General features: G+C 41.5%; 1 protein-coding gene across 1 annotated transcript; it reads right to left on the reverse strand.

The window, feature by feature from the left end:
• Nucleotides 1-2740: 2740 nt before the first annotated feature.
• CFAP206 (cilia and flagella associated protein 206) lies at nt 2741-20859 on the reverse strand. The gene is made up of 12 exons (XM_086608211.1): nt 20752-20859; nt 19000-19083; nt 18591-18681; nt 16138-16326; nt 15712-15870; nt 12508-12716; nt 11210-11329; nt 9724-9922; nt 8884-9021; nt 7206-7399; nt 5995-6138; nt 2741-2971 (listed from the first exon to the last, which is right to left on the reverse strand). The coding sequence occupies exons 1-12, from the start codon at nt 20857-20859 to the stop codon at nt 2741-2743; spliced, it is 1866 nt and encodes a 621-aa protein (XP_086464337.1).
• Between the last annotated feature and the right edge of the window lie 6896 nt (nt 20860-27755).

Genomic DNA, 27755 nt, shown 5'->3' on the forward strand with positions numbered 1-27755 from the left:
CATTACACCACAGAGAAAGGCGGCGCTGCCTAGAGCGCCCCGCCTCCGTCGTTTCACCATAGAGTCGGAGGGTTTGTCTCGCCTAGATAGCCTCTCCCCCGCCCCGAACAGCTGTCGCTGGCGGGCCGGGGAGGTGCCCGTCTCTCCTGCCTGTCAGTTGGAGCTGCTTCTCTCAGCGTTTACCGCTTTTAAGCCGTAAATAAGAAAAAAAAAAAAATCGTAACCGGAGCGATGCTTTAATGTGTGCAGCAACACAGTCACAAAACCCCCAGCGCCTTTTGGTGGCTGTATTGGTGCCCGCAAATTGTTGAGTAAAGCTTAAGGAATTCAAGGAAAAAGGTCCCAAACCAGCTGTAAATGCGAAGGACGCCGGTGTGCTGGGATGAGCCACCCTTTGGATAACCTTGCAGCCTGAGAATGGCACGTGCTTTGCTACCCAGCCCCTGGCGGCGAGGCCGGCTGCGCGTTGCCGACACGAGTGTGAGTGAGTGTGCTCACCAGGGCTCCGGCAGAACCCGAGAACCAGATCAAAACAAAGAAAAACTCAAGCTCAAGTGGCATCACCTGAACGTCGTCTCCTCTTTCACATGTTGCCCAGAGGAGTTGTGGATGCCCCATCCCTGGAAGAGTTCAAGGCCAGGTTGGATGAGGCTTTGGTCAACCTGGTGTAGTGGAGGGTTTCCCTGCCCATGGCAGGGGGTTTGGAACTAGATGATCTTTGAGGTCCCTTCCAACCCTAACCCTAACCATTCTATGATTCGATGATTCTATGATAATAAAGCCGTTTGGAAAAGTAACCTCTCATTTTATTTATTTTTTTTTTTAACTATTTTATTGGTACTAAACACCCAGGAGTCACACGTGTGTATTTCTTATTGTGCTTAGGTACTGACATGTTTCTGCGGTGTCAAAACTGAAGTGTAGATTACAGTTGTATTCCCTAGTATTTTATAATACTGCAGTAGCTTCTCCAAATGGAAAAGAAAAGAGCAAGTGGGACAAAAGGGACTGTCACTCATCAGTTTTCTTTTAAATAAATGTATTTATATATTCTTAAAATACCACTTTGTTGGTTCAAAGTAAGAACTTTTAACATTAAAGATTCAAAGCAACCGATGATAAAAATACATGGAGATGACAGCAACAAAAAGTATTTCATTAAGCAGCAGCAGGGTGTTTTCGCTGAATAAGAAAAAGCTGCAGCTGGTAACAGCATTCATGCTTTTTATTAATAAATGTAAAAATCGGTGCCAGCTAATCACCGAAAAACATGGACGAGCACCACATCTGGTTGCTACTGATTAGTTTTTTACAAAAGAGAAAATCACCTTCTGGAAACTACTTTTAACTCTTTTCTGCGCTCCTCTCCTGGTCCTTTTTTTTTGCTGTAATGCCTTGTGGATTTGTCCCAGTTATATAACTTTTAAAAAGTGAAGCCTTGGAGACAGCTAAACAGAAAGAGAACACTACCCTGCACAATGCCACAGAAAAATCGCAAGAGCCCCTTTATCCCCTTATTGCTCCCATTCACAAGCCTGTAGAATGATGACCCAGGAAACCATGATGCACCATGCCGCACCTGACCAAAAAAGAGACTTAGAAACCCCAGCACACCCTATGCAATCACAGTTGCACACCTGGACATTTTGCAGATAATAACTCTTTGTTGTTGTGAAAAGACTGTTTCAAAGTACTCCTCACTTCTGTTTGAGAAGATGTTTCATCTTAAAGCTCCACTGGTGCAGGTTTTCACAGACAGAAATTCTAGCTGCAGTTGCGTTGATCAGACCTGGCACATACTTCGCTGCCACAAAAAGCTGAAAACCTTTTCCTGTTGTGCTTTAGTCTTTCAAACACAAGTAAACAGAGCTTTCAAAAAGGTGTCCCTAAGTCGCGTTCCTGTGGTTTCCAGCGTGCTCACCAGCACACTCTTGAGCTGATGAATACAGAAATTACTGGAGACCTAAAAGGCTGCCAGAGCCATCCAAGACAGATTCTCTCCTCTCGACCTCCCTGCCTTAGCCTACACTCCTAACGCCCATTATCGTGCAAAGACCCTTGGATTAACAACAGCACAAGGGACAGGCCCAAGGACCCAGACTGATCACATTTTGGAGGTGTTCAAGGCCAGGTTGGATGAGGCAATCTGGTGTAGTGGAGGATTTCCCTGCCCATGGCAGGGGGGTTGGAACTAGATGATCTTTGAGGTCCCTTCCAACCCTAACCATTCTATGATTCTCTATGATTTTGCTGGTTTTACCTTCATGACGATTCTGCTCTAAGGATGGAGCTCTGACATTCGAGTGACTCTCTTGGGATTAGTTTTATTTCACACCAATGGGAATAATGCCTCCATAGGAGCTGCAGCATTGGCTCTGTATCTCATAAAAGCTATTTGTCTCACATTATCCTTTTCATGTACCAAAGACATGGCTCTTAAGGACAGTGTTTCAGCAAGCAGTCACTGTTATAACAAGAAAATCCCAGAACACACACTACATGTTTAAACTTCAGTTTAAGTTAAAGTCTTTGGGACCATCTTGATTCTAAACTGCTGTTTAAAATGTGGTGTTTCAGGGTAATAATTTCTATCACTTAATGACAGTCAGCAGCCCCAACAGACAAGATAACTGCTCCTGGAATCAACAGACACAGGAAAATTTTGTGTATCTTAATTCAGATATATGCAGAGATTTTTATAAATACATTCAATATAGATCTTTAGGTTTCTCATTTTCACTTAGGTTTCGTCTGCTGCTCTTGTTAAGTCTATTTTGACCATGTGAGTAGTAAGAGATGATCCTCCTCGGAGACCTTCCAAGAAAATCTGTGGTCTGGGTACATTGCTTGAGTTGTCACGCTTAGTCTGGGTGCTAACATCTTTTGGCAAGTACACTTGGGTGGAGTTCTCTCTTCTCATATGGCTGAGATCAGTCTGCATGGCACGAGTTAATTTGCGGCGCAAATTGGCCTAAAGACAGACAAAGAATCAGATTAAGCAAAATTTTGTTTGAATGTTTTAGCTCTAGTGTATACATAGGTGTATTCGTATATTTTAGATCTATGGGCTTCACAGACCTGGAACACGGCCTACGTCACCCTACTGTCAATACATGGTTGTAACTGTGATTTGGTAACTCCTGAACTAACAGGATCTGTGAGCAGCATTGTATGTAGCTCACACAATTCTAAATCATCCTCTTATTACTTTTGTATTTTCCTTTGGACGCTGTGCTTCAAATTTTGTTAAATGCCGAAGCCTTTGTTTTATCGGAATAAAATGCTGTTTTCATGGTAAACTCTTCCAGTGCTTCAAACTAATCACAGTCAACCTGAAAGCACACTGAATGTGATGGCAGGTGGATAATTCTCTTTGGGCATCTGCAACTTAAATCAAGTTTGAGGATCCTGAATATTGTGCATAACCCAACTATATGATGAAGTCTGTCTGGCTTCTGCTAAATGTGATGAGGTTTGGGGGTTGGTGTCACAAAGTATCACATAGAAGGGAAAAAATGCCTTCTTTCAAGACGTTGCTCATTAACCCCTTGGCAAGGGGCAAAAGTTAAGGTGATTTATGATAAAAGGTCTATTTAATCACAGAAACTGCTGTAGATACAACAACAAAATGACTTCTCATAAAGTGTTAATTTTACAAAGTCAGCACTCGAAACACCAAAATGTTCCTTATTCCAGTGAGCTTTCTGTCAGCAATGATGTAAACCACTGGAAATTATATGACATAATATTGCCATCAAAATGTACAAAATCTGGTCTCATGTGGTGGGATCCAAATCCCTCCATGTAAATGAGAAATTCCCTGAGTCCAGCCCAGTCAGCGGAGACTGGCGTCAGTGGTAGCTGGAGAGTGATGAAGTTGGCCAAATTCAGCGTTCGTATCAGGGTGAGTCAAAATACTCTCCAGACTCCACTAGCGAGGTCTCTCTCAGGTGGAACGGAAGTTGAAGCACCTCTATGTAGCCACATTTTGATACCTTAATCTACATCTGAATCTTATGCACAGTGTAATCATGGAAAATACAGAAAAGAACAATAAGGAATTGACAGAAGAGATGGCATGGAAAAAAAGACTGTATTTTAGTCTTTTTTTTTTTTGAGGGTTTTACTGACAATTAAAACAAGAGTAGATGTGAGATCCTGTTTCCCTGTTCAGTTTGTCCCTCTTAAGAACTGAATGAATGCTATTGCAAAGAATCATTCCTGCACAGAGAAACAAACGTGAGCTAAAAATTTTACTTCCAACATCAAATAGGTTTTCTAACAAAGTCATATTTTAACACTTCATCTCACTACAAGTTTTCTGGCTAAGTATGAACAACAGAAAAAAACCCCAACAAACCAACAGCCTCTTAACAAAGCCTGCAAATATGTCCAGTGCGCTCCCAAAAGTATCAAATGCACAGATGCATTAGTAAGCTATCTCTGTTATTTTAGCACTCAATTCTAAATTTGTATCACCCCCATATTATAAATTCGGCATAGTCACTGTAGACAAAACACTTATGCATATGTCTGGGATTTTTTATTTCAACTCAGCATCACTAATTTCCCATGTGGACAGTTCAGGCTAAAACACCCTTAGTACTTTAAAGTGCTTTCTCTAAATATTTCAAACTAACGAGCTACAAATTTGCTTGTGAATGGTCTTCATGCTCAGCTGACTGAACGCATCTTACATTTATTTACCTATTTTTGTCCATTACAGAAGCAAAGGAAGCGTTTAGATAGGCCTCTTGTAAACTGAATTGGCTCCTTTATAGACCTCAGTACTGACTATTACTTAGAATCCTTTATAAGCCAGTTAACACTGGCAAGACTTCTCAGTCCAAAATTTTGGTTTCCTTTTATAATGTTGGAGATTTCATGGCGAAAAGAACAACAGAAAGGGAACAGACTGCACAGCAGACCACAGACCTCCATAGTGCGTCTGTTCGCAGAAAAAAAAAAATCAGCTCTGCAGTGTTCTGTTTTCAGCTGATATTGGTAACTGCAATATCCCCTGTACTCACAAGTTCCTTTTGACTGAATCGTGAAAATCAAGAGCTACACCTTGACAACTGCATGTGCTGACAAACCATAGAAAGAAGCTTTTTAAATATATACTGTTACTTTAAAAGCTTTTATGTATGTGGCTAACCTTCTGTGGACAGACTGATTTCCAATCCATCAGAAAATCATCATGACAGTATAACAAACATTTCCTCTGGATTATGTATACAACACAAAACCTACTTGCTCTGTTTCCTACCTCTCCAGATTGGTCTTACATGAAGGAGGGAGAATTTTTTTTTTTTAAAAAAAAGCAGAATTGGTTTTAGCAAACATGAAGAATCAGAATAAAATGTAAAATATTTCATTATGCAAAAAAAAAAAGGCAAAAAAAGAAAAGGCTTCATGCTTTGATACCTTTTAAGGATGGATAAGTTAGCTGAAAGCAAGCTTCTGCAGGTTCAAACACAGCCAAAGGTATTCCTAACCATTCTATCTGCCAGTTACTACATTTTTTCCTCCTCTTACTTGATGATGACGAATATTAATATAAATTGCTCAATTTGCAGTAAAGTTTTGTCTGACTCAAACTTTTCTGCAATTTTTTTTTTCTTACAAAGAAAGTATATAGCAATACCTTCAAACTGCTGAATTTATTTGAGCATAGAGAAACCACTTAAAAATTCAATGCTAATCAACAATTTCTTATTAATTACAGAAGGCAAATGAAAACTTTGGAGTGAATGGACATGGCAGTGAAAGCACTGCTCAAAAACATAGAGAAAAATACGGAAGAAATGGGAGAATAAGAAAGTCTAGAAATACAGAGAGAAAATACTTGTAAAAAAAACCATGAAGCCAGTAGTAACAAAAGTGTCTGTCTTTGAATAGGGTTAGATTTATGTTGCAAGGAACAAAACTCCACAATAATTTATTCTGCACTTTGTTAGCCAACAATGAAAATCTGGTAATAACAATACAAACCAATTTTATAGCTTTTCTTCTCAGTTCCCATTCATTCCATTCATAAGATGTCACAATAGTTGGAGGCAAGATATGGGTATCAGTTTGAGTACTACTGTCACATTTTGTGGTTGGTTTCATCAAACATTTGTCTGCATTTCCATCCTGGATGGAAAAAAAAAAAAAAACAAACCACAAAACCAAGCAAGGCATTAATGAGAAGAATACAGTCATCTAAGAAAAGCAGTATATGGATATGCTGGTTTTTAAAACCAAATAAAAACCTGCAAACTGCAAGTGGATAATGATTTTTACATTAAAAATATTTTTGTTCCCCCTTCCCCTGCTAAAAAAGAAGAAACTTTTAAGTATTTGATGGATTTAGTTTCTGACAGAAAACCCTTTAGGCAGAGGCCACAGCTGAATTTCAGACTCCCACATTCCAAGTGAGTGCTTTAATCATTGGATTTTGAAATAAGGGGATACCACCACCACCAGCAGTATTTTATGATGCAGGCACCTTAGTTTATCTTTATGAATGGACTAAAAATCACAAATCATAATTAGGAGAAGTGCTTACATCTCTGCCAGAGCTGGGACATAAACCATATCTTTCTCGCCAAGGGCCAGTTCAAGACTACATACTTTGCATTGCTAGGGACCTAGAATTCACAATCTGTCACAGAGAATGTCTATGAATCCAAATCGAGTCTTTGGCTTTCGCATGGTAGCACTGTCGCATTCATTATTAACAAATTCCATTTGATTTTGTAATATATTCCCTAATTCCTGTCCCCAAATATCACTACACTCTCATCCAACGCATACTGACGAACTGCTGAGTTAAAGCTCCAGTTAATACGGCATCTGGCTTATCTTCTATTGCATTTATTTACTGTCCCTTTAAGCTACTTTTGCAAAAATGAGAATAAGAAACGTCAGACACAGGATCTTCCTAGGCTAAGGATGAACAACTTTTATCGCTGCCACAATCCTTTGGTTTTACATATTCCCCTGTGAAGAGATAAGTTGAGAACAACATTAAGGGAAAATGTTTCTCAGTAACACCCTGAAGACCTGGAAAAGATGGATCTTCAGACATTCTGTATGATAGGCAGATGATTATACTTCTTTTCTAAAGATGGGTATCGTCTGTTCTCTTTATATTCTAGAAAGGACAGAACAACCAGTGACCCAACAGCTGTTCAGCAAGAGACATGGGCCACGTGTACCTGTGCATACAGATCAAGGTATTCAAACTGATGACAAAGTTCGAGCAGTTGAATTAGCTCTGCATGTTCTTTTGCTCTTTCTACATTCAGTTGAATGAACTTATCTGGATCTTGAGCAAAGATGTACGCAGCTTCTTTGGAACTGAAAACATAATATTTCTCCTTGTGCTTCAAAATTCCAATAGCAGGATTTCCTAAAAAAAAAACAAAAACAAAACTCAGTGACAAGCAAAAAAGCAAAAAGAATGTCAGGAATTATTAGGATGCCAACAGAGGGGGAGAAGGAAACCACCATTATAAGTACCTATATGCTACACTTGCAATACTACATTTTGTTCCAAATCAACAGTATAAGCAAAAATAAAATTAAGGGAGTTGGGAGTGATCAGAGGCTTGGAATACCTTTCACAGAAGGAGAGGTTAAAGAAAGAGGCCTCTTCAGCCTTAAAAAGATGGAACTGAAGAGAAATAATATGACACAGGGTTATAAACCCATGAATTGTATGCAATATAAAATTACTATTTGCTGATTTTCCTAATAGAAAGACTATCACGTCTTTGATGAAATTATCAATCAGAGCTCAAAACCATCTCAAAAAGAGGCTCCTTTTCATGGTATATACAATTACGGTTTTGAGACTCATGACAATAAGAATCTCCCATGGCAAACTCTCAATGGATTCAAAAAGCAATTAGAGAAACGAAAAACCTCTATCAAGGATTATTCAACAGAAGGGTACAGACAACAACATTTATCTGAGGAAATCCCATAACCACTGACTGCTAGAACAGGGAAGGATATAATTAAGGAAGGATCATTCCTACTTGATTTCTCATGCTCTTCACGTGTTCATGACTGTCCACATCTAGAAATTGGATACAGGGCTAAAAAAATCTTCAGTCCAACCCAGGACAGTTGTTCTCATATGCAATACTAAATAAGTGTAAGTAATTTACATTGCTGTTAAAATATCTGTTTTTTAATACTGCCAAGTATTGACAATATTTTCCTTTCAACCTCCCGTAGGTTTAAAAAAATTCTATATGGATAGGTTCTGTAAAGGATAGGGAGACAGAAAACACGAACTGTTGGGATAGCTGAAATAAGGCTTGCTTTCAAGACAAATGACCCTAGAAGACACAAAAAAAAAAAATCCTATGATTAATTCACTTAATCAAGTGCCCTTTGGATTCTTTTCAGAGGAATTTTTTTTGGTACTTTATATTCAGTGTTTAACAATACATATGATGTAGGCATGAAGGGGTGTGTTTGCAACAGACAGGTACACAAAATAGAAGGAATGACCGTTTTTCTGTGTCTGTATTAAAACACATTAACAACAATAAACAAACCTGTATTCAGCTGCAGTGTAGGTCATACAGATGCACTTATAGCAGAAGGAAACATTTATCTATCCCATCTTGTTTCTGCCTCTGCTTGCTTGTGCCTACTTTCTCTTGAAGCTCTCCTACCTTCTATTTAGGGCAGCTTATTTGCATATTTTCAAAAGAAAAATACTTTAACAGGGGAAGTTAGTTATCTGGGGTGAAAATTACCAACATGAATATACAGTACTCCAGATTTGGCATTAGAGGATGCATCCAGAACACAGCTTTACATTATCCCTAGTCCTTGTGTACATACCAAGTAAGGAAAAGACCTAACTACAAAGCATACCTGGGAGGGTGAGGCCTTTCACACCAATTGCATGTGCACAGAAACCATGGTACTGGATTAGCAACTCATCAAAATTTCCAGTAGTTTCTGGAAAAAGCCATTCTTGGTTCTTGAAATCAGAAACATTCACTCTGGTTCCTAAGAGAAGGTTTAACAAAGGAAGGATTTCAGTAACAAAACATCAGTGTTTAAAATATAATAATGTTACAGGATGACTGGATTACTCTGGTCTTCACAGGATGGCCTGCAGTGCCAAGATCCCAAAAGTCAGACTTAAGATGCCTTAAGAGATATCCTCCTGAAAAAGCAGTCCTGCAGGAGCCTTCTTCAGTAGCATTAGTCTTCTCTGGAAACGGGCAACAACAGGAAGGTAACATCTTATTCTTCTATTTTGTTTTCACCCACTCACACATTACAAATCCCCTGGATTTGGTAACTTGGTTACTAGGGGTACCATCTCACAAACACTTCTGGTAACCAAAGCCCCATTAAATTAGTTTTTTTATTCCTCTCTTCACTTCAGAAGTTCTGAAAGGTATAAAAAGACATAAATGAAATAAAGAAATGTCAAAAAAAAAGTAGAAAATTATTCTCGGATCGATCTGCCATTTTGATATGGTATGTTTGAATCTAGTTGCTGTATTTTGATTTTGTATATAAAAATAAAACCCCAAACTACACTACGTGAAAAATAAATCCACACACACTAAAAGACTAATTTTAATTTACTGTTCAAATTCTGCTTATTAAAAAACCAATGTGTAGCACCTTCTGTAAATAAAATCCAAACCACAAAATCTTGGAAAATGATGGAAAACAAAAAGTAATAACTTTCAGTACCCATGGTTTCTCTTATCCTTTCCTCATCACTTTTCACAGTCACTCCTTCCAGAAGAGTTGTTAGCACTTCCTCAGGAAAAAGCTGTGATTGGATTTCCGAGAACTGTTGCAGACTGTTAGTTATGTTTGTGAGGAAGCTTAGCAGTAGTATCTCATCCTGAAAGCCGGTCCAGAGGTTAGAAAGTGCAACAAATAGAGGCTAGAAAATAAAGAAAATGATCTGAAATCCAGATTTGTTTTATGTCTGCAGCATAACCCAAGTGCTGTGCACAGCAATCCCTGCTATGAGCAAAGCGGGGCTGACCTCCAAGGCCTTCAGCACCTGGAAATTCCAGGGGAACTCTGGGGCTTTGTAAGAGCAGCTGCCATCACGTATGCCCAAAGCACGTATGTCCAGCGTGTAGGCCCATAGGCCAGAATGGTACTTTTTGACATTTTACTCCAAAGCCAATAAGTATTTATCCCAAATACGTTACTTTGAGACCAGGCTTGGAATTGAGTGCTTCACTGACAATACAGTTTGAAAACTGAAAATAAGGAGTACCGGAACAGGAATAACCAGAAGATGTGCACCTGTTTAACTACCAAATGAAGTAAAACCACACCTATATGTACAAACGATCAGACTTTGTTATTTTGTCTGCCCTGCTTCCAGAGTGACTTGATACCACAGCCCGCAAGCGACCATGTGTGTTAAATTAAGGGTGTGTAAGCCTCTTCGGAGTGGTACGGAGTTGAGGACAAAACTGGAAGCTGCCATTCCCAGCAGTGATGCTGACATACAGGTGTATGCACCTACAGAAGAAGCTTACGAGCTTTGAGTATAAATGCTGATTTCAACGACAGTGGCATAAAACGTGCCCTGTTACATCTAAACAGAGTGTTTACGGGAAGAGATTCAACAAATCTGAAATGTATGCTAACAATATTATACGTTATGCATGTTAACAACATTAGTATAGGAACAGCCAATGGAGTCAGCTCTGGAATTCATCTGTATCACTAACACTGTGGAAATGTTACGATTACAAAAATATAAGAAACTAAAGGAAAAGCAGAAAGATCAAAATCATTCTTACTAGAATAAACAAAGAATATTATTGAAATCTACTATGACTCCTAAAACAAATGTTTACAACGTACATAGGCTTTATCCTACAGTTTTTAAATGGTATTTACACAAACCATATTTACACAGGAAAATATCACTGTAAAACTACAAATACTGACAGATGACTCAAGACACTTACAGCAAACTACCATTTAATTCCTACTCCCCTTTTTTGTACCTTGCTTTTCTTTTATTGTGAGATCAAGTCTTTTAGTTTAGTTGCCCCTTTGAAAATCACAGATGCTCTTATAATAGAGAATAATGTAGCCTTTTTCTTAACAAAACTATGCAAAAATACACTGGTGAAGTATTTTGTAATACTTTAGTAATTTTTTATAAGTAAGAAGAAATAGGTTTTCCACTGAAAATACTTACAAAAACTTCTTTGGTATCTATGGAAACCTTATTCTGCACCGTGTTTTTCAGCTGCTCCATTGTTGCTGCAAACTGCACACTCATCTTTTCAACTTCTTGAGCACTTGTAATTGCGTCAGACTGGAAAGAGAACTTTAGGTAAGAAGTATGACAGTCGAAAAATCGAGTATATAGCCATAAGTATTTACTTAGATCTCTTCATTCAACTATTTTCAGACAACAATTTTAAGGAATGAAATGCACCCTAACTTCCAGCAAAATACATTTTTCCTTAAGTGTTCAGGTATAAAACCAGGTGCTTCTCTCAAAAATATATTAGTAATTTTAATAGAAAACCTCTACATTTTTACAATTATGAGTACTGAAAAAAAAAATAAAAGAAGTATTTTCCAAGCTTTACGATATACAGAAAAGACTAATGAAACTCTACAGTTTCTCAAAAGACAAATGAAAAGGTCTTCATAAACAAATCAAGTTTCAAGAATTTAAATTGTATTCTTCAAAGACTTCTGATGACTCCATATGTGTTGGGAATGTCTGCAGACTGAAATTGAGGTGATTTATGGATTGAACAAGGAGAATTTTTCTCTCACACCTTTGAGGCAGAGTGAGTATCAGTGTGCAAACAAGAGAAAAGTCCTACTTTTTTAAGTCCTTTGTTAATGATATTAAACCAAAATAAGGAAACCTCCAGAAATTAAGTGGAAGCACAGTCATACTTCAGCAAACAATTAATCCATTTTGTCTTTCACCTGACAGTAGCCAAACCCAGCAAGTTAGGTACAAAGTTCAGTATGACAGATGATGTTGGTTCTCATGTAGAGTCATAGAATGGTTTGGGTTGGAAGGGAACTTAAAGACCATCTAGTTCCAAACCCCTTGCCATGGGCAGGGACACCTACATCAGATTGCTTGAAGGTTATCCAACCTGGCCTTGAAAACTTCCAGGGATGGGGCACCCACAACTTCTCTGGGCAACTTGTTCCAGAGCCTCACCACCCTCAGAGCGAAGGATTTCTTCCTTAGAACTAATCAAAATCTCCCCTCTTTCAGTTTAAAGCCATTACCCCTTGTCCTATCACCACATGCCCTTATAAAAAGTCCCTCTCCAGCTTTCCTGTACGCCTCCTTTAGGTACTGGAAGGCTGCTAGAAGGGATATATCTATATATAGAGATAAATTTTATTTCATTTATTTCTGAATAATTTTTCCTATATTTCTGTCCTACACAAGTAGGCAACTTGAATACATTCCCTCTGCAATAAAAACCCACAGGATATAACACAATGGTGTCTCACCAGAAGGATACAAAGGAAGGCCTCATATTGTCTCACATTGAACAGTGCTTCTTTTAATTTAAAAGAACTAAGCTGCCTGTATCTGTGTTGGTCTTCCTGCATGGATTCCAACAGAGCTGTGTACTGGTGGGCTAGCGTATGGCAAGTATTAAGACCTTCATCAACAGTTCGTGTAGCTGATGGAATGGCTTTGTTCAGAATGGCTGGCACTATTTGTGTAGAACAAATATGAGAGACATATAAAAAGAATTATTAAATCATTAGCAAATGGTTAAAATGCAGTATTTGAGCAAAGTAGTCTTCCAACAAAATTTTGATTTCTAGATTTTTGTCCTTATATTCATGTATTTCCAAATACTTGCGTACTAGATTCAACCCCTGTATCTTACTAGTCAAGTGATTCCAAATAGTCAGAACTACAGATGTGGAAATATCACAGTCACGTCAAGGACTGTGAGAAAACTTGCTGTATAGTAGATGCAGTTCAGTTGCTACTACTGACATGGGTTTCCTGAGAGACTTTAGGCAATTCACGCAATTTTCAATTCTCAGTTTCCTCATTTGTAAAATACTAGTAACAATAACAGGCTTCCCATTTCCTGGGCACTTTGAGATCTAACAGTGCGCTGAGAATGAGTCAAAGATTATCATTAAAACCAGAAGACAGGCACTACATGAAAAAATATGCCTATGTAGTCATTGAAATTCAGCACTAGGACTAAAAACCTCCACAAATTCCCCCAAATGGCACAGCTCAATAAAACATATATTAGCTGATACAAAATATACTATATTTTTTTTTTCTTTACAGTCTCATTATCAACAGTGGACAACCACTAAACTGAATGTTTTGATGTGTTATGTTATTTAAGCAGACACGTATGCAAGGAAATAGGATAAGAAGACCTAGCCACTTTCTTCAAGTTCACAATACAGCCCTTTGTTGTGTGTGTTGAACTTTGAATGGTAGCAACATGGGCAAGCAGCAGTGCAGTAATTAGGCTTGAGTTATGTCTATTCAAAACCCTGTGAGCACAGAAAGGCTAGATTTAACAAAGCTGGAATGGGAAGTCAATTTGCACAGGTATTACAAGCTGTCTAACCACGGGTGGAGAAAGCTTAGCACTTGGCTGATTTACTTTTCTGGAAGCAGGGTAAAAAGTCAAAGTGGAGCCCTACTCCAGTTAGCCTGCTGCTAACACTTAAATTAAGGCTTTAGCAGTCTAACTACTGGCCTTAAGTATAAAGACATAATTTTATCTCCTGACTTAAGAGCATTCATGCTGGTTTTTTTCCATCTATTCAAAAGTGATATGTAAACAGGTCAGTGCAAAGAAGTCCATATTACAGTAAGCTAACAAATACAACAGGATTAACAATCATATTATCTATTTTAATCGATTACAAAACCCACAGATATTATAGTGACAAAAGACCACAACACATTGTAAATCATGCCTTTTGTACAACCACTATAGCTGAATGTACTCTCACGCTGTAACCCAGGCCCAGTGAACCTAGAACAGAGCCAACTGCAATATATTAGGCTGACATTTGTGGGAAAGCATATGTTATAAAAATAGAAAACCAACAATGTCCTGCTTAGTGCGTGAAAAAAAAAAAATCACCAAAATCTAGAAAGTTGCTTACTTCTTTCTCTGATGTGGTAGGTATATTTTTTTTTCTTACTTATACTGCTTTACTTAAAATACCATCTAGCTAAGCAAATCCTTCACATTCCAATAAAGCATAATTTTCTGATCAGGAGAGGTATGTGCTGTAGCCTTTATTCCAGAAGCTTTGTTTTTTTAAAGTAAAAGGGTTTCCCCTAAAATTGGGCTGCAGACCTTTCTTACAAAGAAGTCTCCACACAGAGCTACGACACTGTTTTCCCAAAGATGGGTTCGTTTACCCACTGCGTATAACCAGTCCACACACTGAGTCAAGATAGTTGCTTTTATCACGTATCTGCCCAGAAATGGGTGCCAGGCAGTAATTCCACAAAAACAGCACACCCCTGCTTGAAACTACAACATGTTAATCTTGCTACATGATTAGCATGTACCTACCCAAAATTACAGTCATTGGTTAGTACTTAACATATCATCTACTATTAGTTAAACATATTTAAAATGGCACACAAGCTCCATGCAGGCGTGTGTGGGGGTAAGGCTTTTTGGTCCTGAATTGAGTCGGTGGTCACAATGTCCCCCTGACACCATTACTTTTCCCCTAGTTACGGCTGCCTCTTGCTGACTTCATACTTGTGGTGTTCTTCTACTCTCATTAACCTTCCTCGAAGCAAGATGTTTTCCTTATCAGTCTTTCAAGTCCTTGCTTTGGTTCGTCCTTTGGTGATTATTGGCTGACAGAGCCATTAGCACTGGTAACACTCGTCAGATGTTTTGGACTTACAAGGACGGGTGTCCTCCTATCTTGATGAATGTTATCCTGTTTAAGGCTCCTCTGCTATCCCTCGTCATCTTAAAGGAAACAAAGTCTAGTACGTCCTTGCATCAATACTACATGCATATTCACAAAAACATTTTCACTGACTAGTAGTTCATCTTATTATTAATTGTAAACTTAGCAGAAATAATGTGGCTTTTGGGGAAAAGAGAAAATAAGAGGAATACTAAAGCCTTGCCCTACTCTGCATACAGTTTTTTGAAAAATTCCAGGATAGCCATTGACATTTTTTGCTTATTAAAGAAGCAGAAAGATTCAAAATGCGAAAGATTTTTGAGAACATGTTAAGAATCTGAAGAAGTTGCTCTAAATTACCAGAAAACATATAATGCCCCAGCAACTTTTATCACTTCTCATCACACATACTCAACAGAAAACTGTAACTGGATTGACAGTGTCCTTTCAAGATGTTAATGAACTGCTTTTAAAGGCAAACATTACATATTCAATTCACTTAATGACGAGGGATCGGGGAACAAGTTACAATGAGGTAAATCAGTGCGTGAAGTTAATACATATAATCCACATCCATCACAAAGGGGTCTCTTAGCTGAAAAGCAGTACCCTACATGGAAACCTATCATCAATACCAAGTATGTACTTTTCCTTCAGGTTTCCAGACCCTGTGTCAAAGCTGTTTATCTAGAGAGATGGGATATTATTGGAGCCACTCCAGTGAGGAGGTCAGGAAGAATTAATTGGGAATACACAGCCCAAACGCACTTGTCTACTTACAGTCATCAATGCTGCTTCCTCCTTTCCCGCATTCCTTGTTGTACAACCGAATTCCTGTGACTAGCATGGCAAGATTTTTCAGCTGTTGCTCTTTGTTCTTCTTACTGAGTGAGATGAAAGTAATCATCTCTGTCTGGGGGAATACGCTCTGCAGGGCAGCTATAAGCATTACGAAGGGTGAGAAAACCCTCAGTATGAGGGAATAGAAAAGAAAATTTGTTAAACAAGCAAAAATACCCTCTCCTGAACAACTGCAAAAAGCAGGAAGTCCGTGGCAAATTCAGACTTCAAGGCTAAGCAGCGACAGTTTGGGTAGTAAGCATTTATAACAGTTTACCACTTCTGTATCTAAAGATCAGCAAAGAGAAGGTGAAATTTTAGTTTTCAAGAAGAAAAATCCAATTTCACAGCTGGGAGTTTACTGACCTGTTACCTCCCTGACCACCCCAATATCTGTTGGAGATCCCAGGCCAGAGCTCAGCAGCACGTAGCTAACAATCTTTCGATACACATTCTCCATTTCTTCTTGCCCACGAGGATGACTATCTGTGATATCTCTGACCACAGGAGCCAGCCTTCCCTCCGAAACACGGTGCTGCTCACTGAGTAGTTCAGCTAGGAAAGGACAGTTAGAAAGTGCTGTCTGAATTCTTGGAATTTGGCTTATACAGAGGGTGCAATTCAGTGCCACAGTCAGAGTGCCAACTTAAGGTTTCGGAAGCAATGATACGTGGAAAAGATGTTCAAGGTGTCATACCGTTATAATTAACAGCAGTGGAGTTAAACATTAACATAATTAGCATGATTAACATCAGTCAGTAGAGTCCAGAGAACTATTCAGGCCAAATTAAGCTGCAAGTGTCTGGCTCTCTGGACTCTTCTGACTGTGGTAGGACCTTACGCACATGCACATATTTCATACACACCTGAAATTACACACCCAAACCTGAACACTACCCCGGATCTCAGAATCTTACTGGACTTACTGAGCTTATTGAGTCCGTAAGACTCTGGAGCAGCTTCCTAGTGTTGCTAATTTTCGGTTTTAATCCATGCTAACAAGGAAACATTTTCATGACCTCCCCACACAGAAATGTTTATTTTTTTGTCTGCTCTTGTTCTGTGTCTTCTGTTTCCCAGACAGCCCTCACTGCCCCATTGAGATCTGAAGTTACAGTTACAGCAGAGACATTCTCCCCATCTCATTTTTCTCCCACATTCCCATTCTCGAAGTTACCACTGATGAGACCAAAACATACTCGGTTGAAACTGTAACTGATTGTTCAAGATTGCTCACATCTCTCAATTAGGGACATTGATAAAAATTCCCATTCTCTTTCAGATACGTGAGTGCAGTTCTGGGTACTGCTTCTCCTTCAGACACACAGGTGCAGCACAAGTTTTTCGTGCTGGAGGCAGCTAGCCACTGCACCTGAAAGCATAACTGTTCTCAAGAAATCTAATACATTACATTCAGTAAATCTCTCAGACAGGATTAGACAACTGTACTCTCAAATCTAATGTACACTTTTCCCTCCTATATCCATAGTGAAACACCATAGTCCTGTATAGTACATTTCTCCAGGCATTTTTATTTTCCTTTACTGCCAGCAGTCATTGTGATAGTTTGATGTGTGGGGGGGTGTTCTGGTGGCAGGGGAGGGGATTTGCTCCCTGTGCCACCAGATCTGAGTCCCATCCCCCCCGGGGGAGGTTGAGCCAAGGCGGCGCCTCTGCGAATTGCCCTATTTAAGTTGGGACAAAGGGGCGGGAAAGGGCTTTTTGCTCAGGAGCGAGGAGAGAGCAGGAGGGCGCGGCCCTCGCTCCCGGCTCCCGGCCGAGCGGCCGCCCGGGCCCGGGCCCGGGCCGGCGCCATGTGCTCAAGATGGCGCCGGGGAGCCGCATGGGGGACTCGGTAAGCGCCCCGCTCCCGGGGTGCCCGCCGGGCCGAGCTCCCCCAGAGAGGATTAATATCTAAGAGAAGACAACCACAACGACCGGGTCAGCAAAGATGGAGCAGGAGGAGGTGTACTGGAGCTGAGGCTTCCCTTGCAAATCGGTGTGAGATGGCAGGCGGCCCCCCTGCAGCCAGGGTGTACTCGGCGGAGCAGCGACCCACTCGTGGCCTGTGGAGAAACCCACGTCGGGAAGGAGATGCCTGAGCCCAGGAGAGGTCGTGGAGCAGGGGATGCGCGACCAGGTACTGTTGATAATGGGGCATGGAATGCACGACGAGGTCGTGGAGGCATCTGGAGACCGTGGGACGACCCACGCCGACGCGAGTGGCAGCAGCTCCCTAAGAGGCCGAGACTGGTAAAGCCCGAACTGGTGCGATCCATGGGGAGGATTGCAATCCTGCGGGCAGGACTTACTTTGGAAAAGTTTGGGGACTTTTTCTTTGTGAGTAGGGGATCCACCGAAGCAAGGGAAAAAATAGTGTAAAGACTCTTCCTCCTTTAAGAAAGGAGCGGCAGTTAACAACATGGACGGACTGACCTGCACTCCCCATTCCTGTCCCCCTGCGCCGCCGGGGGGGGAGTTTGAGCCAGGAACGAAAGGAAACGGGGTGGGGAGGTTGTTGTGTTTAAGATCTGGCCTTGTTTTCTTTTTTTTTTCTCCTCTCAAGTAACCGGTTTTTCGTTCCCCTATGTCTCTTATTTAGTAACTGTTAATAAATTGTTTTGTTTTTAAGAAGAAAGCCTGAGTCATGTTTTGCCCGAGACCATGTTTGGTGGGTGCTCCCGCTCGGTTCTTGTCTCGACCCTCAGTCCAAAAACCACGACAGTCATTTAACAGGAATCGTTATTAGCCCTACAGAGAGAGATATTAAATCCTAAACTCAGCATCAGCTTCTTCTATGAAAACATATTTGAAATTACCTCGGTTTGCATAGTTCATATCAAAGTAAACTTGCATCCTAATTGTGCTCAGGGACGGGTTTGTTGTGTCAAGCAGCCTGGTAACACAGAGCTAAAGAGAGACACAGAAGTGAGTTCTTTCTTATCACTGGGGAAACATCTGAACCCACAGCCACTACGCTACAGATTTCACAACAGCAGTAGAGTCCCCTCACTACCATTCTCTCTGTATAAGGCATTTATAAGTATAAGGCACTTATTTACATGGGGAAACACACAGTCCAGCCTTTAGCTACAGAACCATGTGAATAAAGCAGTGTTAAAATTTTGAAAGCGTTCATATAAAAATAAAATGGCATTTTAGTTACAGGAACAGGTAGTAAATAATGTCTTGACTAAGTATTGTCTCTGAACATCGTATCAGAGTTACCTGGATAAGATTTTGCATATCTTTTTTTCTAACGATTCGATCCACATTAAAGTCATTTCTTGGATCTAAAACAACAGCTTTCACCTAGAGATTGCCAAAAGAAAGTTATTAATTTACATCTCAACATACACTTTTTGCAACTAACCTTTTATTTTCTGAAAAATCTCAGACGCAGTCAATATTTCTTTACTACTCTTTTTTTTTTTTCCATTTCGATCTTTGATAATGAAAGAAAGTTTCTTCATTTCAGATGTTGCCAGTTTCAATCTCAGTTCTCAGACACAAATGGAAAAAAAATCTATTTGTGATGCAAACTTTGCAGGGAAATATTTAAATACGTCTCCTTTAAAAATTTCCTGGAAAAATATTTTTCTAAATAAAATTTTAGAAAAATCCATCATGGTTGTTTATAAACTTCTCAGTGTTACATGCATCAGTATAAATGTTTACCAATTGGATATAAAATTCATAGTGCTCTGCATACAGGGAGATATGTGCATGTTCGCAACTGGTATGCATGCTGCGTATCTTGCCAGCTACTTGTACAAGTTTTTTACTTGTTAAAATTTTCATCCCTAATTGATTTAATACTGCTTTTGAGCCCAATGTATTGTTTAAAGCCACGGTGTCACCTTTAGGACAAAAAAAAAAAGGCAGACTAACATACTGCTGTGAACTATTTACATTCATATAGAAGCTTATCAAGGGCTGATTCTGTTCTTATACCACCCATAAAGAAAGAACCTAGCTCCATCTTTTTTTCAGACACAGCTTTGCAGATGCATTCAGACTATATTCTGCAGCAGTGCTGTGTCTCCTAAAAGTGTATAATGTATTTTAGGATACTGATAGTTGTCTACCAAGGACAACACTGAGACTGATTCGTTTCATTTTTATTTTAAGTGGGATCCAAGCCCACTCCTTCAAATATTCAGCCCCTTTATACTACCTGGCCCTGCATAAACAGAGAAATAAACAAAAGAATCCATCACAATAGAGGGAAGAGGTAAATGCGAAAGAATAAATACAGCTGCTGCAATAAACATTCACCGACACATCATGCCTTCTTGTTCATTTATGACAGTGGGAAGAAATGTTATTGAAACTTGTGAATACTTCTCTTTTTCACTTTAGAAAGAAAAAAATGGTGTATCGGCCTGTAGAAGAAAACTTGAGGGAGAACTCTTGAATCTGAGTTCACAGAGTTCCCAGGACTCTGGACCTGCAGCCTTTTCAGGGCCGTATATTCACATAGATAGCATTTCAGAGGGATGAAATACTTTTTTGGATTTTTAGGACCCTGGACTGCATATCACTGAACACCCCTTTAAAACTTCTCAATGCAGGCAACCAGAAACCGAGATATTTCGAAGTTCAAGTCACCCCCGAAGGCCTCATCGCCGCCATCTCGGCCGGGGCAGACATGAAGCTGCCATTTGAAGCTCGTTGACTTTTCAGACCAAAGGAATGACTTCTGTCCTCGCTTCACGTCACTCAGTCCGAGCGGTGTCAGTCAGCGACTTCAGGGGAACTATTCGCCTTGTGTAACATTAAGCCCCTACCTCACGAAAGCCCTAAAAACCAGTTTGAACGGCCAAGCTACGGGCACCCCGGTTTGGAACTTCTGATCTATACGCTCTCAATACACAGCTCTCTTAGTATTTTACAGTCCATAGCAGAATTTGAACGTGATTGGAAATGCATCCAGATGAAACAAAAAAAGTCACCCCTAAACATTTAATTCGCGCTTACCATGAACGCCACCAAGGTTTCCGAAACAGTTTCTCCCTGGGCGGCGCATTCTTGTCCGATTTGGCGAATGATTTTCTTGAGGACACTTTCGGTCTGGTCGCAAGACATACTGGGCAAACACGGCCCGGCCCGGCCCGGCCCGGCCGGCGGCGAACGGCGAGAGCAGGCGGCAGCCGGGCGCCGGCCGTTGCCATGGGGACGCGGCGCCGCAGGGGGCCGCCGGGGAGCGCCGTGTAGGCGCACGTACGGATGTGTGTGTGCACGTATAGGTGCGTATCTGCGTAAGCAAAGCACGAGCTGACGTGCAACAGCAGGTAAATGCCTGCTTATACAGAATATATACATGTGTAAGTACGTGCGAAACATGCATACGTACACGCCTGCGTATGTGCAAAGCATATGCATATAGAGGCATAGGAATATATGTATATGTGTACATGAACATCTATATGTGCATACAAACCATGTACGTGGATGCCTAAGGCTGTATGTAGATCTGCGCAAACGTACATGCATATGTACATATAAACATGTATATGGTATATGTCCCAAAATATATACTCATATAGACAATATATATGTTTATGAATAGGGAAATAATGTATATGGATGTATATGAATATGCAAAACATATATATGGGGATATGTAGGCATGTATTTATACACAGAAACATGTATCTATATACAAAGCAAAGAAGTATAGATGTGTGTGTATATACATATATGTAGATATGTACATGTGTGTACATATATGTATATACATATATGTATATACGTACGTGTGTGTATATATATGTAGACATGTGCATATGCAAAATGTACACAGATACCTTCTAAAGGAGCCTGTGAGGGTAGGAGGAAGCTGAAACAGCAGCAGGCACAGCAATACGATTTATTTATCGGTCTATTCTCAGCTTTACTCGCAGACCCTTGGGTGCGAGCTGCAGCAGGCAGAGAGGCTCCCCCCAGCGCGGAGGAGGCGGCAGGAGCGCTCCGCCACGGCGGGAGCCCGGGCGGCCAGCCAGCCATCGGTCCCCGCACCAGCTGCTGCCGTGGAGCCTGCAAGTGCCGGGCGGCACCCGGGCCTTTGGAGACCCGGTGATGGTCCGGGTTGCAGTAGAGCACCTTCCTCCGCGGTGGTGGACTTCCCCTGGAGGGATACGTCTCCTTCAGGCTGCAGAGGAGCCGCCTCCAGAGGCGGCAGCCCCCCTCCTGATCTCGCTGTCCATGCAAGGCACCCCAGCTGCTGTGCTTCCCAGCCCTCCAGAGCCAAGCTGCTGGCCCCCATGTCCCAGCACTGGAGCAGCCAGGCAGAGAGCCACTTGCCTGCCTGGCAGGCGAAGTCTTCCCGCACCTCTCACACCTTGCTGGGGAAGAGGCAACAGGTGTTTTCCACCTGAATCAGCTGCTCCAGGGCATGTCCCTCAGCCTCATTCCCCACTGGGGTGGTCTCTGGAGGCTGAGGCCCGAAGCGGGACCGCTGTGCTGTGTGTCCGGGGCAGTGGCAGCAGGCGGTGGGTGGTGGCAAGCCACAGGGACCCTGTTGTTACTCTCACCTGCAGTGGCCATCTTCAAAACCAGGCTGACGGCACGCAGCACTGCGAGTGTTCCCATGTCCAGAGATGCTCAAGAAGCTGGGGGTCCACTGCAGCGCAGCCAGGAAGACCTATCCCTTGAGGAGAAGAGGAAGAAGGTACGACTGATGGTCGTCTCCACGAGATGGTCCCTGGAGCAGTGGGATGGCAGAGCTGCAGGGGACAAATGCCAGGCTCATAGATTCATAGATTCATAGATTTCTAGGTTGGAAAAGACCTTAGAGATCATCCAGTCCAACCATCCCTAATCTCCCATTAAACCATATCCTTAAGTAGTTCATCCACCCTTTTCTTAAACACATCCAGGGATGGGGACTCAACCACCTCCCTGGGCAGCCTATTCCAGTGGCTGACAACCCTTTCAGAGAAGAAATTCTTTTCAACATCCAACCTGTACCTCCCCTGACTAAGCTTATACCCATTTCCTCTTGTCCTATCACCCATCACCAATGTAAAGAGCCCTTCCCCTACCTCCCCACCATCCCTTCTCAAGTATTTATAGGCCGTAATCAGGTCTCCCCTCAGCCTCCTCTTCTCCAGGCTAAACAGCCCCAACTCCCTCAGCCGCTCCCCACAAGTTTTATTTTCCAGCCCCTTGATCAGTTTAGTCGCCCTTCTCTGGACCCGCTCCAGGAGCTCAATATCTCTCTTAAAGCGAGGGGCCCAAAACTGGACACAATGTTCGGCTCAAGGCCGCTTTTATCGTAGGTCCCCCTGGGCAAAACACAACGCAGCAAACAGCAAAGGCTGAAAGCAGCCATTAGCAATCTCTGCCAAGTACCCACCACATAGCTATAAATTGAAGTCTAACATGTTCCGATCAAATCCATCGTTATCTCAACCCCCTCCTCAGGCCCCACATTGGGCACCAAAAGGACAGTGGTGGTTTGACCCCAGCCACCAGCAAAGCATGCACACAGCTGCTTGTTCACTCCCAACCCTTGCAGTGGGGCTGGGGAGGAGCAAAAGTGACAAAACTTGTGAGTTGAGATAGACAGTTTAAAGAGTAAAGAAAAGAAATAAAAAACCCCAACCAATTCCAAGGCAATCACTCACCAGCTCCCACAAGCAGATGCCCAGTCTCTGAGTAATGGCCGCCTTGGAAGACAAAACCCCTGAAGCCAAAGCCCTGCCTCTTCTTCCTCTACCTTCAATTTTTCAGCTGAGTGTGATGTTATATGGCACGGAATATCTCTTTGGCCAGTTTGAGCCAGCCGTCCCAGCTCTGTCCCCTCCCTGCTTTTTGCCTGCCCCGGCCTAGTTGCAGAGGGAGCAGAGCGGGGGAAAAAAAAACCTTGAGGCTGTGCAAGCAGATAGCTGAAACATCTGTGTGTTATCCACGCTGTTTCAGCCACAAATCCAAAGCACAGCATCCCAGGGGTTGCTGTGACTAAAGTTAACTCTTGCCCAGCTGGACCCAGTACAGATAAATGCATATACACCTATTAATGCATACAATACATAGATACATGCACCAACATATGTATGCACAGAACGTGTGTGCGTGGTACACAGGGAGAGCCGGAGGTGGCACAGACGAGGCAACTTCCCTCTGCAACACAAGCAAGAGAGCCAAGCTTGCTTTCAGGCGTGATGCTGTTACCGAAAATCCGGAATAAGAAACTTATCAACACCAATGGGATGTAGATAAGCAGACACTTCTTTATTGCGGCGCCGGGTGCACGGGGGATATCTCCTCCTAGCGTGCACACCTTGCACCAAAATTAAACTTATATAGAGCTTACACATGCATAAACAAATTATTTCCCGAAAATCATTAGCATATTCTTCCCCTATTTCCAATTCTGCGCAATAAAATTTAGAATCATCTGGAAATGAGTCTGGGGTATAATATGGGTAGGTGGTCTATGAGTCGGTGGTTGCGATCTCCCCCTGCCGGAACTACATTTTGCTTAAGTTCACAGTTTCTGGTAATTACCTCATGGTTTCTTGGCAAGTACCCATAACTCATTAAGGCTGGCCTTCTTCATTCTCATTAACCCAAACCTTGATAGCTACATGCATTCTTCTAGTTCTATGTAAGTATCATAAATGAATTGGTAGGTCAACTTGTACTTGTTATCTAATTTCTACATGATTCTAACTTATCCCTTTGGTCTTGATACAGGATTATACAAAGACTTTCATAGCAGCATCTGGTTACTGTACGAGCATACTTTTCATTGAAATATTTCTTATAGCTTTATATTATTAAAATCAATTGCAACCTATATTAATTACAAACTATTGATTAAATTCTAATTCTAGAATTCTAAGTATCAGTAACAATGCTTGCTGCAGGAGGTGGCAGTTCCCCCAGGTGTAGTGGGGTTACGGCCCACAAGCAGCAGCTCAGTGAGCCCCAAGTTCATCCTCAGCTCTTGCACACACCCATGAGCATGCTGTTGGATGACAACAATGCTTTGCTGCAACTAGTTCAGTTAGTCAATACTCAATTAATTCAAGACTTTCCATGTCAGATAGAGGAAAGAGTAATAGCACGTTAACTAAATTTAAAAGCCATGTCCCTAAAAGGCAATTAAGTACGCTCAAAAGGCACAGGGAATGCAGGGATAAGAGCTGACAAGCTACACCAGTTTTTAACTGATTTAATTTTTTCCCTTTGGAAAAAATTAAGAGAGAGCACCCTGCTGAGAATCGCGATGAGATTGAGATCATAATTTATTTCTTCTGTGACCTAGACAAGTCACTCTAGTCAGTAAAATGAAGAGGATACTATGCCACCTGGCAAGCAGCTGCAGGATTACATCCATGTTCTCAGTGTGTGTACAAAGGTAGGAGTGAGGAGTTCCAGCATCACCTGTGGGAAACGCTTTGGGAAGATCTGTGGAGCAGGCATCAAAATAGTCCTGCAAAGGACATGGAAGTCTTGAAGTCTTAGGTTTCATTCCAGTAGCACAGCTAATGGGGCTTCTTAATATGTCTTCTGCATTCCCATTTAAAAAAATCAATACCCTTAAGCTCAGTAATTATAGCAAGACATTTATCAAGAGAATAAAAATCTACAGATTTCAGGATGAGAAGCTTTCAGATCCCTTCCTGGAGCAAAAGTGTGTCGCCGTTAGTGAGCTTAGGGTCACAGAGATCCCCCTCTGTGCTTCCTGATACATCACACAAGAACCAGCTCTCCTGTAGTTGCAGGTGGGGAGGAGCGAGGGAAGAAGAATATAGTTCTGAAGATTAAAAGAAAAAAAAGAAGGTGCCACTACCAGGTTTCTCTCTACGAAAGCAAAGTTCAAAAGTCAGTGATAAAACTTGATGCTCAAAGCAGTGACAGTTAACACTTTCTCCTGAAAAGATTATCAGCTAAAATGGACGGTTTTACAGAGTTTAAGCAAACGCTATCTGCAGTAGAGATGGTGGTGGAATTTGCAATTTTGCAGCTGCTGCAGGCTGGTTCCCATCCCATCATAGTCAGAAGCTATGGCTAACGCATTCACAGGCTTACACAAATACTTTGGGAGAGAGCAGGAAGCCACAGGTAGGATTTGTCCAGGTTTTTGGTACATATGCAGAGCCTGTATAATTGTGCAGCTTTGGCTTGGCAATTTAAAGACTTTTAAAAGACAATTTAAAGACTATTTCAATAAATTGACTGTTCTTCTGGTACCTGTGTCTGCGTCTACATCTGCAAGTAGCACAACCTCTGCAGAGCAAAGCAGTTGGTGCTGAGGACCGTTCGGTCAGACCATGCATGCTTCGGCGGTTGTTACTTCAGACTAGCTTTAGTCTGGTCCTGGCGACTGGTGGTATGTTTGTGGCTGGAGTGCATAAGGGGCACTCCCAGAGCACACCTTCAAGTTTAATTTCACCCCAAAGTTTTGCATGCTCAAAGCCCGCTGTACTATGCAAACCAAACCACAGCAGGTGAAGACTATCAAGAGATTCTCTCGGTAAACGTATGCTTGATCCTAAATTAAAAAAACACACCCTAACACACACAGCCCCCATCTGAGTTACCAATATTAACAGTCGTATTAGTTTGCTTGACTATTTCCTGGAGGAATAAAAAGACAGAAGAACATCTTACTTTAATTGAAATAACTGACATTCTTTGATAAACCCAATTTTGCTCTTGTCAGTAGGACACCTGCAAGCCAAAGAGCACTTGATTCAGAAGACAAAACATTGGGAATAAATATGAGTGACTATATCGCAGTGTTACTGCATTCCTTTTGCAAAAGCTTACATTCTATGGAACATCTGAAAAGCCACCAGTGCTAGCTCATACCCATAAGTCCCAGAAGCATATGTCCAACTGCCTATACACTTTTAGGCTGCAAGCTGGAAGAAAAGAACAACGCATTTGCAGCTTAGCTTATTGAGAATTTTAATTATTTTATCATTTCAAGCATTTCAGGAGTATTAACCTGCATTTCAGATAGTACTAGAATTGAAAAGTTACAAACTGCCAGCAGCATTCTTACTACAGGAAGGAAGGAAGGAAGGAAGGAAGGAAGGAAGGAAGGGAGGGAGGGAGGGAGGGAGGGAGGGAGGAAGGGAGGGAGGAAGGAAGGAAGGAAGGAAGGAAGGAAGGAAGGAAGGAAGGAAGGAAGGAAGGAAGGAAGGAAGGAAGGAAGGAAGGAAGGAAGGAAGGAAGGAAGGAAGGAAGGAAGGAAGGAAGGAAGGAAGGAAGGAAGGAAGGAAGGAAGGAAGGAAGGAAGGAAGGAAAAAGGGAAGGAAGAAAGAGAAGAACAGCCAATTATTTATTTTCCAAAGAAAACCGTGTTTTCAGGGAAGGTTTGCAATCTGTATTAGACCACAAAAATTAATTCAGCGTGTTGGTAAGCTACTGCAGAATGCAGGTTTCATGATCAAAGCAGTTGGATTTCTCCCCTAGAATTAGTATTAACTTTAAGTTTGAAACATAGTTGCTGGAAATGGTGGCCCGGTCTATGCACTGCTCTTGTACCTAGAATTAAAAGACCCTTCTTCCTCCCTCCTCACAAATTCTGCATGCAGCTGCTCAGAGACTGCGTCATCGTAACCTCACAGACGGATAAATTCTGTCCCCTAGCGGTGTGTCTGAGCCATTGAATGACAGGGATACGGAGTAAAGATTAAGATTTCTCGGGTTTGTGATGTAAGGATTTTACATACTAGTTTGAAGAGTCATTAAAAAGAACATCGTAGTTTTTAAATTGCTATAAAGGTTGACATCCTAGTGCTTTATTCACAGGAAAGCGTACCACCTGTTTGAGGAGTCCGCCATCACATTAGACTGGCTGTCCCATTTAAGAAGTCACCTCTCTCCAGCTATACGCAGGAGACAGGATTTACTTGATAGGTTGCTCAAGCCTGAGCGCATCCCCTCATTTTGCCAGTGTGGAGACAAAGTTGTAGCTGGGTGCTCTTACACCGCAGACCCGAAGGGGAAGCAACCTAGAA

The sequence above is a fragment of the Tauraco erythrolophus genome, chromosome 2 (genome assembly GCF_009769465.1).
Source record: "Tauraco erythrolophus isolate bTauEry1 chromosome 2, bTauEry1.pri, whole genome shotgun sequence".
NCBI lineage: Eukaryota > Metazoa > Chordata > Aves > Musophagiformes > Musophagidae > Tauraco > Tauraco erythrolophus.

Coding starts and splice junctions, on each gene's coding strand:
- CFAP206 (XM_086608211.1), bottom strand. CDS start 20,859: ATGTCTTGCGACCAGACCGAAAGTGTCCTCAAGAAAATCATTCGCCAA. Junction 19,084..20,751: donor AAACCTTGGTGGCGTTCATG/GTAAGCGCGAAT, acceptor GGCAATCTCTAG/GTGAAAGCTGTTGTTTTAGA. Junction 11,330..12,507: donor CCTTCCTTTGTATCCTTCTG/GTGAGACACCAT, acceptor TTCTCTTTCCAG/TCTGACGCAATTACAAGTGC.